The sequence below is a fragment of the Gymnoscopelus braueri genome (genome assembly GCF_963280865.1).
Source record: "Gymnoscopelus braueri genome assembly, contig: SCAFFOLD_132, whole genome shotgun sequence".
Lineage (NCBI taxonomy): Eukaryota > Metazoa > Chordata > Actinopteri > Myctophiformes > Myctophidae > Gymnoscopelus > Gymnoscopelus braueri.
Genome location: NW_027660767.1, coordinates 69,302 through 82,500, shown reverse-complemented (window position 1 = coordinate 82,500; position 13,199 = coordinate 69,302). Strand labels below are relative to the sequence as shown.

Below are 13,199 nucleotides of genomic sequence, written 5' to 3'. Positions count from 1 at the left end.
ACTGCTTGGGGTCCGTGGAGTACGCCTAAGATCCACTGTATAGGGGGAAACAAAGTAAATTACAAGCCTTAATAACACCAACACAAATGTGATCACAGCTCTAGTCAATCTGTCCGCAGACCTAGACTACAAATTAACCTTGTGTTGTCCTTTGTTGACTTAGAGTACGACTAGTACTCCTTGTGGGGGTGGTATAAAAGGACAACTATGAATATTTATATCACTGCTGAAATATAATTGTACCTTGAGGAGTCCTGGCACTGCGTGGGGTCCGTGCAGTACGCCTAAGATCCACTGTATAGGGGGAAACAAAGTAAATTACAAGCCTTAAATATAGCTGCAAGCAGCGATAATACGGGGCCAGTGAATAGAGAGAGAGAGAGAGAGAGAGAGAGAGAGAGAGAGAGAGAGAGAGAGAGAGAGAGAGAGAGAGAGAGAGAGAGAGAGAGAGGGGAATAGATTGAAGAGAAAGAGAGAGAGAGACATGGAAACGGAATAGATTGAAGAGAAAGAGAGAGAGACATGGAAACAGAATAAATTGAAGAGAAAGAGAGAGAGAGACATGGAAACGGAATAGATTGAAGAGAAAGAGAGAGAGAGACAGACATGGAAACGGAATATAGATTGAAGAGAAAGAGAAAGAGAGAAATGGAAACGGAATAGATTGAAGAGAGAGACAGACAGACATGGAAACTGGAGAGAGAGAGAGAGAGACATGGAAACTGAAGAGTGAGAGAGAGAGACAGATCATCATGATTGCCTCAACACATCGTCGGGGACAGGGATCGAACCGGTGACCTCCGGACTCATAGGCTGCCTTTCTTCTCATTGAGCTAGAGATATGATAGTCCTGGTAGTGTCTGTTGATATATATAAGTCTTTCCGTCCCTGACGGACCAGGCCTTTGTTTCGCTAACTACTCTAGATCACTGGTTCCCTAACCATCTACCGATAGAGAAATTGTATGTCTCCTCGGAACAGAAACCATTGAAAATAGCTGATCTACAAACTCACAAAATGTTGCTATCTGAAAGGTTGTGATATTGTAGATCGGCTATTTTCACTGGTTTCTGTTCCGAGGAGACGCGTAAGTCTAAGAATAGAGAGAGAGAGAGAGAGAGAGAGAGAGAGAGAGAGAGAGAGAGAGAGAGAGAGAGAGAGAGAGAGAGAGAGAGAGAGAGGGGAGAGAGGGGGAATAGATTGAAGAGAAAGAGAGAGAGAGACATGGAAACGGAATAGATTGAAGAGAAAGAGAGAGAGAGAGACATGGAAACGGAATAGATTGGAGAGAAAGAGAGAGAGCAACATGGAAACGGAATAGATTGAAGAGAAAGAGAGAGAGAGAGACATGGAAACGGAATAGATTGAAGAGAAAGAGAGAGAGAGACATGGAAACGGAATAGATTAAAGAGAAAGAGAGAGAGAGAGACATGGAAACGGAATAGATTGAAGAGAGAGAGAGAGAGCGAGAGAGCCATGGAAACGGAATAGATTGAAGAGAGAGAGAGAGAGAGACATGGAAACGGAATAGATTGAAGAGAGAGAGACAAGGAAACATAATAGATTGAAGAGAGAGAGAGATGGAAGCAGAATGGATTGATTGGACATCTCAACCTATTGCCATTAACAGGAATCGAACCCTCAACCTTCGGACTGACAGGATGCAACACTACCTATAGTGCTATAGCTTTGTCTAGGCTGAGGTTGTCTGTTGAAGATAAAAGTGAACCAGTGAAAGCAGCCTACAAGCTCAGAAACACGTTGCTATCTGAAAAGTTTTGAGATTGTAGATCGGCTATTTTCACAATGAAGTTTGTCATACATTGCAAAAACATACTCTCTCCAAGAAGCATTTCATGTTACCTTTAACAGTTGCACATGCATTAATTGATACAGTCATGTTTTGTGCGATACAATTGAAAAGTAGCCAGCAAGAGGTGAGGCTTGAACCGGCGACCCTGCTATCCAGCGGCTGATGCTGAAGCGAGACGCCATTGGACCAACAAAACAGAACCAGTGAAAAAAGAATTTACACTAACACTAACACTAAGATCACTCGTTCACAAACCATTTACCAATGGAGAAATTGTATGTCTCCTCGAAACTGAAACCAGTGAAAGCGGCCGATCTACAAGCTCACAAAACGTTGCTATCTGAAAAGTTGTGAGATTGTAGATCGGCTATTTTAACAATGAAGTACGTCATACATTGAAAAAACATACTCTCAAATAAGCATTTCATGTTATTTTTACCGTTTGCACATGTATTCATTGATACAGTCATGTTTTTTGCAATTCAACTTAATTGAGTCTGCATCAAGTGAGGCTTGAATCGGCAACCTTGCAGTCATGAGGCACTCACTTAAGGGAGAAGCCATTGAACAGACAAGAACCTGTGAAAAAGGAGATCACACAGATGATACAGTTTCACGCAAATAGCTGAAAAACCCTGGGTTTAAGTGTTTTTCAAACTGCTCAAAATTGCGGACAATCTAAGGGCGGAGCTTACTGGTCAACGTGATACATGTGTTCCTCATGAGTCAAGGCACATGCGTAAGCAGGTTTAATGGCTGTCGGCCAAACGAGGCATGACTTTTGCCTGTTTAAAGTTAGCATTTTCAAAAAATCGCTATAGCGGCCCCCTTTGACCAATTGGAGTAAGATTGGTTTCAGTGATATTTGGAATGCCCCTCAACATTACCGCAAAGTTTCAAAGAAATGTGAGTCTGCATGTATGTGTTAGGGGCAGATGAATAATTGTCATAAAACTGCAATATTCATTGGCTCATTAAGCTTCATCTTTTCACTTATGGAAAATCTTTGCTGCTTGTTTGTCGGCATAGGTCCAAAGTTCATGTGTAAAACGTTTCGTGCAGATTACTCAAAAATCCCAGGAGGAGATAGGTTTTACTGTTTTTCATATAATTCAAAATGGTGGGAGATCTAAAGGTCAGAGGTCACACATGGAAACATAATAGACTGAGAGAGAGACAGATGGAAGCAGAACGGATTGAATGGACATCTCAACCTATTGCCATTAACAGGAATCGAACCCTCACCTTCGATTGACAGGCTGCAACACTACCTATAGTGCTATAGCTTTGTACAGATTGAGGTTGTCTGTTGAAGATAAAAGTGAACCAGTGAAAGCAACCGACCTACAAGCTCAGAAATACGTTGCTATCTGAAAAGTTGTGAGATTGTAGATCGGAGAGAGAGAGAGAGAGACATGGAAACGGAATAGATTGAAGAGATAAGGATAATTCCTTTAACAGGTCTGTTCATGAAAGTCCTTGCGGTCTTGTTTCAATGAGGGCCTTGTGAGCAATTAGGGGTTAAGAGTCTTGCTCAGGGACAAATTTCATTGCTGGCCTGGCCTGGAATCGTACCTGGGAAACGGGGGCCTCTGGCTCCCTAGGCTGGCTCACTAACCACTCAGCTATGGCCACCCCCTCAAAAGAGAGAGAGAGAGAGAGACATGGAAACGGAATAGATTGAAGAGGGAGACATGGAAACGGAAAAGATTGAAGAGAGAGAGAGAGAGACATGAAACAGAATAGATTGAAGAGAGAGAGAGACATGGAAACATAATAGATTGAAGAGAGAGAGAGAGATGGAAGCAGAATGGATTGATTGACGTCTCAACCTATTGCCATTAACAGGATCGATCCCTCAACCTTCGGATTGACAGGCTGCAACACTACCTATAGTGCTATAGCTTTGTCTAGGCTGAGGTTGTCTGTTGAAGATAAAATTGAACCAGTGAAAGCAGCCGATCTAAAAGCTCAGAAACACGTTGCTATCTGAAAAGTTTTGAGATTGTAGATCGGCTATTTTCAGAATGAAGTATGTCATACATTGACAAGACATACTCTCAAATAAGCATTTCAGGTTACCTTTAACAATTGCACTTGCATTAATTGACACAAGTAAGACGCGCGAACGCTGGAAGCGAACGCAGATTGACTGAGGCTGCTATATTTCAACCACACTGTAGTAGTGCACTCTGCCGCACTCTGCCGGCTGTATACAGGCAGTGCAGCCTTGCTGGCATTTCAGCACGGAGTTTCGAGTCACATGGGGGCGCGAGCCAATGAGAGCGTGAACACACGCTGTATACAGGCAGTGCAGCTGCTGGCATTTCAGCACGGAGTTTCGAGTCACATGGGGGCGCGAGCCAATGAGAGCGTGAACACACACGAAAGACCATAAATAAGGGACAGACACACACACACACACACACAACCCAAGCACGGTGATATAGTAAGCTCCACTTGGTCGGAGGCCTCCTTCGCGTTCGCAAGAATCAGTTGTGTGCAATGCAACTTAAATGAAGTCTGCATCAAGTGAGGCTTGAACTGACAACCTTGAGATTGTAAGGCACACACTTAAGCGAGAAACCATTGGAACAACAGACAGGACCTGGTGAATGAGAGAGAGAGAGAGAGAGAGAGAGAGAGAGAGAGAGAGAGAGAGAGAGAGAGAGAGAGAGAGAGAGAGAGAGAGAGAGAGAGAGAGAGAGAGAGAGAGAGAGAGAGACACACATGGAAACGGAATAGATTGAAGAGAGAGAGACACGGAAACATAATAGATTGAAGAGAGAGAAGCAGAATGGATTGATTGGACATCTCAACCTATTGCCATTAACAGGAATCGAACCATCAACCTTCGAATTGACAGGCTGCAACACTACCTATAGTGCTATTGCTTTGTCCAGGCTGAGGTTGTCTGTTGAAGATAAAAGTGAACCAGTGAAAGCAGCCGATCTACAAGCTCAGAAAGAACGTTGCTATCTGAAAGGTTTTGAGATTGTAGATCGGCTATTTTCAGAATGAAGTATGTCATACATACTTCATACCCTCTCAAATAAGCATTTCAGGTTATCTTTATCAATTGCATTATGTATTAATTGACACAATTACTGGTAGTGTCTGTTGATATTTATAAGTATTTCCGTCCATTATGAACCAAGCCTCTGTGTCCCGAACTACTCTAGATCACTGGTTCACAAACCATTTACCAATAAAGGCATTTTTGTGTCTCCTCGGAACGAAAACTAGTGAAAGTAGCCGATCTACAAGCTCACAAAACGTTGCTATCTGAAAAGTTGTGAGATTGTAGATCGGCTATTTTCACAATGAAGTTTGTCATACATTGCAAAAACATACTCTCTCCAAGAAGCATTTCATGTTACCTTTAACAGTTGCACATGCATTAATTGAGAGAGAGAGACATGGAAACATAATAGATTGAAGAGAGAGAGAGATGGAAGCAGAATGGATTGATTGGACATCTCAACCTATTGCCATTAACAGGAATCGAACCTTCAACCTTCGGATTGACAGGCTGCAACACTACCTATAGTGCTATAGCTTTGACCAGGCTGAGGTTGTCTGTTGAAGATAAAACTGAACCAGTGAAAGCAGCCGATCTACAAGCTCAGAAACACGTTGCTATCTGAAAAGTTTTGAGATTGTAGATCGGCTATTTTCAGAATGAAGTATGTCATACATTGCAAAAACAGACCTTCTCAGATAAGCATTTCATGTTATCTTTATCAATTGCATATGTATTCATTAACACAGTCTTGTAGTTTGCAATGCACTTTAAATGAAGTCTCCACCAAGTAAGGCTTGAACCGGCAACCTTGATGTTGTGAAACATTCACTTAAGCGGGAAGCCATTGGACCAACAGACCTGATACAGTGAAAACGGAGGTCAGACAGATGATACCATTTCACGCAAATAACTGAAAAATCCTGGGTTTAAGTGTTTTTCAAACTGCTCAAAATTGCGAACAATCTAAGGGCGGAGAGAGAGACATGGAAACGGAATAGATTGAAGAGAGAGAGACATGGAAACAATAGATTGAAGAGAGAGAAGGATGGAAGCAGAATGGATTGATTGGACGTGTCAACCTATTGCCATTAACAGGAATCTAACCCTCAACCTTCGGATTGACGGGCTGCAACATTACCTATAGTGCTATAGCTTTGTCCAGGCTGAGGTTGTCTGTTGAAGATAAAACTGAACCAGTGAAAGCAGCCGATCTACAAACTCAGAAACACGTTGCTATCTGAAAAGTTTTGAGATTGTAGATCGGCTATTTTCAGAATGAAGTATGTCATACATTGCAAAAACATACCCTCTCAAATAAGTATTTCAGGTTATGTTTAACAATTGCACATGTATTAATTGACACAATCATGTTGTGTGCAATGCAACTTTAATGAAGTCCGCATCAAGTGAGGCTTGAACTGGCAACCTTCAGGTTGTGAGGCACACGTTTAAGGGAGAAGCCATTGGACCAACAGACAAGAACTTGTGAAAAAGGAGATCACACAGATGATACAGTTTCACGCAAATAGCTGAAAAATCCTGGGTTTAAGTGTTTTTCAAACTGCTCAAAATTGCGGACAATCTAAGGGCGGAGCTTACTGGTCAACGTGATACATGTGTTCCTCATGAGTCAAGGCACATGTGTAAGCAGGTTTAATGGCTGTCGGCCAAACGAGGCATGACTTTTGCCTGTTTAAAGTTTGCACTTTCAAAAAATCGCTATAGCGCCCCCCTTTGACCAATTGGAGTAAGATTGGTTTCAGTGATATTTGGAATGACCCTCAACATTAACGCAAAGTTTCAAAGAAATGTGAGTCTGCATGTATGTGTTAGGGGCAGATGAATAATTGTCATAAAACTGCAATATTCATTGGCTCATTAAAGCTTCATTTTTTCACTTATGGAAAATCTTTTGCATCAGTTTGTCGGCATAGGTCCAAAGTTCATGTGTAAAACGTTTCGTGCAGATTACTCAAAAATCCCAGGAGGAGATAGGTTTTAACTGTTTTTCATATAATTCAAAATGGTGGGAGATCTAAAGGTCAGAGGTCAAAAGTCAGAGGGTTAAAGTTGTTCATCATGAGTAGACGCATGTGTGTATTGAAGTTTTATGGCTGTAGGTCAAACAGGGCATGAGTTGTACCTGTTCAAAGTTGGCATTTTCAATTGAGTGCTATAGCGCCACCTTTTGACGAAAGATTGTGAGAATTATTTCTTGATAGTTTTTCATGACCATCTACCATATGGCCAAGTTTCGTAAAAAGCGTATGCCAAAAGTGGGAGAAGAAAAAAGAGGGGAACATTAAAACAGGTCCAGAGCTGAGAGCTCTGGCCCCGTAATAACACCAACACAAATGTGATCACAGCTCTAGTCAATCTAAATGTACCTTGAGGAGTCCTGGCTATGGATTTTCTGATGCCACGACTCGCTGTTTGGGGGCAGAAGACAATATTACACATCGAAATTAAATGTTTTCAATGACATCTCCACTTTGCCATCGATACATACCTTGAGATGTTTGGGTCCTCAGGACATTTTTTGCAACCCGTGTAAGTGGAGTGAGGTTGTCATCTGTTTGATAATAGAAAAATAAAACATTTGACAGCTTGAACATATTTTGATTTCTGTTAATATCAAAATGTAACTTGTGGAATCATGGTCTTTCTAGCAACTGGATGTATGACGATATGCTGTTGTGGTGAAAGACCAGTAAATTACACATTTGACTTTCACAATCACCATTGTCATCTCTGCTATCCTCTAATAAAAAAGTACCTTTTGTGGTTCTCACTGCATGTCTGACCGGCGTTCTTCCTGGATTAACTGTTTGGGTGTGAGGGGGATACAATTAAAAATCTTACTTACAGTAGCCATTATGATCACTGCTATAATCAACAACATTGTACCTTGTGGAGTCCTGGCTCGAGTCTGTACGGGACTCTGTCTACGATACTCTGTTGAGGGGGCGGGGGGGAGAAAAGTTAATTGCGCATCATACGAAAACACTCAGCACTGTAATCAACTCTAGACTGAATTCATATACCTTCAGGAGTCCTGCTTCTTGTACGGAGCGGCGCCTTGCCACGATTCACTGTTGGGAGGTGGCATTAAGAAAATAAAATTGACACATATACCATCACCATTGAGACCACTGCTATTCTTATAATAGTCTACCTTGTGGATTCCTGCCTTAGTCTCGGGCAGTGAAATTACTTTTATTACTTACCATCAGTGATCTATGCTTAAATTTTAAAGATTTCATATAGAATTTTTAAATAAAATTATCTTTTAATCAGCACTTTGCAGCTCAACGTTTTGAAAATGCTATACTTATTTATTCTTGAGGACCTAGTAGTAGTAGCATAGTATTCCTAACGATAATGCAGGCAGATGAACAAAAAGCAAAAAGCTTAAAATAAATTGCATACATTTATTATATTAATCATTCTATGTAGGTACCTTGTGCACTTCTCCTACGTGTGATGGGAGTTTCGTCACAACCTTAGGCAGAAAACATAAGACAGACAAATCTATAAGGGTATGTTTGGACATTAGTAATTATACAGGTTGCAATTTATTAACCCATTTTCGGCTGGAACCCCTATTTGTAACTACACCTTTCAGGACGGGAATCCCTTTTAGGGTTCTTGTTACTATGTACTGTATGTATCAGCATACATTTGTAATTTTTGAATAAATAGATTTTTTTTTCAGAAAACCTTGGTCACGATTTACTATGGGCCTCAGATCTAAATGGGTTTACAATATATATTTGCCATTGTTGGGCATCATATTTTTTTTAACTAAAATCTAAATAAATGAATGCATCATGTTGGTATACCTGGTGTTGAGGTGTGCAAAGGGGTCAGGTTTCTGGTCAACACTGTTTTGCCTGTGGGCGTAGATTCATCTGAGGAGGATAATTAGGCCACATGTACAGTATATTGTTTAAATTAACTAAAACGAGGATACCCACTACATAAAAAGGAAAACAATTCGAACTCACCTGAGATCTGTGTCTCTGAGTCGTCAGCTGATGGCTGATCTGCAAATAAAAAAGATGGAAAAGAAAAAGTGATCATTTTGACAATCACACATTATTGAAAGTCATACGAGTTTACATTTGAAAATAGTCTTACATGATGGTGACTCAACACAGGTCTCAGAGATTTGTGGTGAAATAGGTGTTTGAGGTGCTGAAAGTCAAAAGAATAAACTCATTCCATATGTACATGCCACTTGTTTAAATGAAGATAATCACAGCAATTAGATTTTATTAAATAATAATATAATATCATTTATATTATTATAAATAGTTATAGTTGTATAGCGTATATCACTATATGAACCTGGCAACTCGTGTTGCCAGAATCTGGAAACAAGCAACCAGTGTTAAATCGTTCGCCATTGACGGCAGCCTCGCAGATAGTTTCAACGCATGTTTGACTATCATGAGACTCTACTATGAATACTAGTAGTGAAAAAAAACAACTTTGCGTCGGTTATAATAGACGAATTTCCCTTAGCCACTCGCTCCCATTATGACAACGGAGGGGGTTTAAAAAATGACGACAGGGGAATATATGAAAAAAAAAGAACGCTACTTTTCACATCGGTAGGTGAGTAACGAGACATCAAAGATAACACTTAATTTGTCCGGAATTCTCCTTTAATGGCAATAGGTTGAGATGTCCATTCAATCCGTTCTGCTTCCATCTCTCTCTCTCTTCAGTCTATTATGTTTCCATGTCTCTCTCTCTCTCTTCAATCTATTCCGTTTCCATGTCTCTCTCGCTCTCTCTCTCTTCAATCTATTCCGTTTCCATGTCTCTCTCTCTCTTCAATCTATTCCTTTTCCAAGTCTCTCTCTCTCTTTCTCTTCAATCTATTCAGTTTCTCTCTCTCTCTCTTTCTCTTCAATCTATTCCTTTTCTCTCTCTCTCTATCTCTCTCTCTCTCTCTCTCTCTCTCTCTCTCTCTCTCTCTCTCTCTCTTCAATCTATTCCAATTCTCTCTCTCTCTCTCTCTCTCTCTCTCTCTCTCTCTCTCTCTCTCTCTCTCTTTCTCTTCAATCTATTCCGTTTCTCTCTCTCTCTCTTTCTCTTCAATCTATTCCATTTCTCTCTCTCTCTTTCTCTTCAATCTATTCCGTTTATCTCTCTCTCTCTTTCTCTTCAATCTATTCCGTTTATCTCTCTCTCTCTTCAATCTATTCCGTCTCTCTCTCTCTTCAATCTATTCCGTCTCTCTCTCTCTCTCTCTCTCTCTCTCTCTCCTCTCTCTCTCTCTCTCTCTCTCTCTCTCTCTCTCTCTCTCTCTCTCTCAACAGCAACAGTCCACCTGGCCTATTCCCATGGATTGGATCTACCCACCTCACCTGCTGTCATTCCCTCTCAATCCATAATCACACCTGCCCTCACTCACTCCTCATTAGTCTCTCTCTCTTTCTTTCTCTCTCTCTTTCTTTCTCTCTCTCTCTCTCTCTCTCTCTCTCTCTCTCTCTCTCTCTCTCTCTCTCTCTCTCTCTCTCTCTCTCTCTCTCTCTCTCCCTGGCCCCGCTTATCGCTGCTTGCAGCTATATTTTCTGTTTAGTTTTCTCCTTAAATTTTTTTGATGAATCATGGTGATGTTGGTAGCCATTGGACAGAGCATCTATTATTTGATGACTTTTAATTGTAGATAGGGGCAGGTATAAATAAGATTCATCTTCTTCCTGCTCCTTTTCATTTATGGAATATGTAAAAAGTTAAAAAAGAAAAGTTAATTAATGTAATCATGTAAACCATAATGAAATGAAACATTTTTTTAAATTAAATTAAATGAACATTGTAGGCCTCAGTTTCCCCAGACTGGTACCTCTCCCGACCCCCCTGTTTAGTTTTGGAGCATCCTGACCACCGGTGTGGGGTTCGGTTCCACTAACTAACCTGTCCTCTGGCCACTCTACCGGTCTGTCTGTCCGCCTGTCTTCCGGTTTGTATGTCTGCGTGTCTGACTGCTAGTCTGCTTGTGTGACTCCCCAGTCCTCTAATCTCCCTTCTATCCTGTTTATGTCAGACCGCCTGTTTGTCTGCTTGTCTGTCTGTCTGTCAGTTAGTATGTTTGTCTCTTGGTTTGCCTCATCTTGTGCCTGGCTGTTTGTCTAGTGCTTGTCTGCATGTTTGTCTGTGTGTCTATCAACCAGTTAAGTGTTAGATTTTGTGTCCGCCTATGTTTAGCATTTTTGTCTTGTCAGGCCACTGACCTGCTGGACGTGTTTGGACTTGACGGAGCGCTACATGACCAGAAGCAGGGCAAACGTGCTGGAAAGGGACGCCATGCTGTACATCATGCTGTACATTGGAGATTTAGAAGCCAATTGAAGCCACAGTCATACCCCGTAGCTCATTAGCTGTTATTACTGTAGCTGTCTCTGGGTGATCTCGGAGATTGGGCGTGGCATTGGACATTTCCCTGTCCGGATGGGAGCATCGGGCCCTGCCACAAGTTTGAACAGTGGGTTGTCCACCATCACGAGGGCCATAGCCGGGGTGTGGTAGCCCGCGATGTTGAAGTACGCCATGAAGACGAGGAGTACCATCATGAAGACGAGGGGTACCAAGAACTGGGCCACCATCACCTTCCAGTTTGATTGATTGATTGAACATTTTATTAGGCAAAAGAATGTAAAACAACAGTTACATTTATAATGCTTTTGTCTAAAAGGTCCGGCCAAAAAAGTCCTTGCGGACTTGTTTCCGTTGGGGTCCTTGAGTTAATTTCATAGACATATATAGTAGCAACCAAACAGTTCAAAAATCAACATGAAAATACAGATAATACATAAAAAATACCACTATGTACAAAAAAAGCATTTAAAAAATATATGTACAAAAAAAGGGGGGGGGGAAGCATGGAAAAATACAAATTATATACACAAAAAGCATGAGGATGTTCCTCATGCTGTATAGTGCTCTTTTCAGGAACTTGGATGCATGCATAATCTGAGCACTGTGTTGCGCTTCATGTTGGAGAAGTCCTCTGAGCTGAGCATCCGGCTGTCTGTGAGGTCTGTGTTGTCCGTCATTCCACCGGTGGTGCCGGTGTCATCTGTGGTCTTCTGCTGAGAGCGCCTCCCGTGTTGGTACTGCAGCGCGGGAAATTGGGAGTCTGAAAGGCCTGGATGTCCATACTGGAATCCCCCAGTTTCCCCACTCTGAGAAATACTTCCTCCATGGTGGTTACAGAAGCTCCATAGCTGGCGATGCCCAACTTCTCCCTGTTCACCTCCAGCTCAGCAAACAGCAACTCAAACCTGTCGGTGCTCTCCTTAGGCAAAATGCAGGAGAGTTCCGCCCCCACGTTGCTCTCCAGCGTGGCGTTAGGGACGTGCATGTGGACCAGATGGGTGATCTCAGACACGTTACAGAGAGCGTCCTTCACAATTACCATGTGGTAACCGGTCCGTATTTGTTCTTGAGAAAGAGAGGCGAGCCGCAGCACTGCAGCTCTCCACCGGCCATGATGGCCACGCGGTCGCCCTGTTGCTCGGCCTCGTCCATTAAGTGTGTGATGATCACGATGGTGCGCCCGCGCTTCTCCGCCTGCAGCAGATCCCAGGTGGCGGCTCGCGCCGAGGGGTCCATGCCCGACGTGGGCTCGTCCAGCATCACCACTTTGGAGCCGCCGGTCAGGGCAATGCCAACCGACATCTTTCTCTTCATGCCACCAGAGAGGGTCTTTGTGCGGGCATGGCGCTTGTCCTCCAGGTTTAGGATTCCGATGATGTGATCCACTTCGGCCGGGATCCGGTCTCTGGGGAAGCCTTTCAGTTGTGCGTAGAAGAGCAGGTGCTCGCTGACTGTCAAGTTATCAAACAGGATGTTGTGTTGAGGACAGAGACCCAGGCTGCGGCGGATCAGAGCCATATCGTGACGGATGTCATAACCGTTGATGTAAGCCCGTCCACTGGTGGGCGGGAACAGACCGGTCAGCATGGACAGCATGGTTGTCTTTCCGGCCCCGTTGTGACCCAGCAGTACGGTGATCTGTCCCTCAAACATGTTTACCGTGAGGTCCCGTACAGCTTTTAGTGTCTTGTTGCCCACTTTGAATTCCTTGGTTAGATGTTGGATCTTGACCCCGGAGACCAGTCCGGTCGGTTCCTCCTCCATGAACTCACCCTTCACAGTGCTCCCAGCGACCTCCTCTTCCTCGTTCCCACTGACCGGAGCCGTGCGGGAGCTGCTGCGCCAGTAGGAGGGCAGGATGAAGAAGTAGTATGGCAGCGGTACTCCGTACTCGCCAGGGAAAACGGCCTCCACGTACCCCGCCACCAGGCCGTACAGCAAGGCGTCCAGCAGCAGCATCCCCAGGATCTG

The 13,199-nt window shown here is 42.9% G+C and overlaps 1 protein-coding gene across 1 annotated transcript in view; it reads right to left on the bottom strand.

Moving 5' to 3' along the window:
• The window catches only part of LOC308081198 (uncharacterized protein), a gene marked incomplete at both ends in the record, with an annotated part of 12,133 nt that extends 678 nt beyond the window's left edge, over window positions 1-11,455 (bottom strand). Inside the window, 10 exons of the mRNA XM_080457586.1 lie at window positions 244-294; window positions 7,226-7,267; window positions 7,348-7,410; window positions 7,615-7,662; window positions 7,746-7,793; window positions 7,883-7,930; window positions 8,299-8,340; window positions 8,681-8,749; window positions 8,846-8,884; window positions 11,287-11,455. Coding sequence (XP_080313712.1) covers window positions 244-294; window positions 7,226-7,267; window positions 7,348-7,410; window positions 7,615-7,662; window positions 7,746-7,793; window positions 7,883-7,930; window positions 8,299-8,340; window positions 8,681-8,749; window positions 8,846-8,884; window positions 11,287-11,455 — 619 coding nt within the window. The remainder of the gene's footprint in view (window positions 1-243; window positions 295-7,225; window positions 7,268-7,347; window positions 7,411-7,614; window positions 7,663-7,745; window positions 7,794-7,882; window positions 7,931-8,298; window positions 8,341-8,680; window positions 8,750-8,845; window positions 8,885-11,286) is intronic.
• Window positions 11,456-13,199: the final 1,744 nt, after the last annotated feature.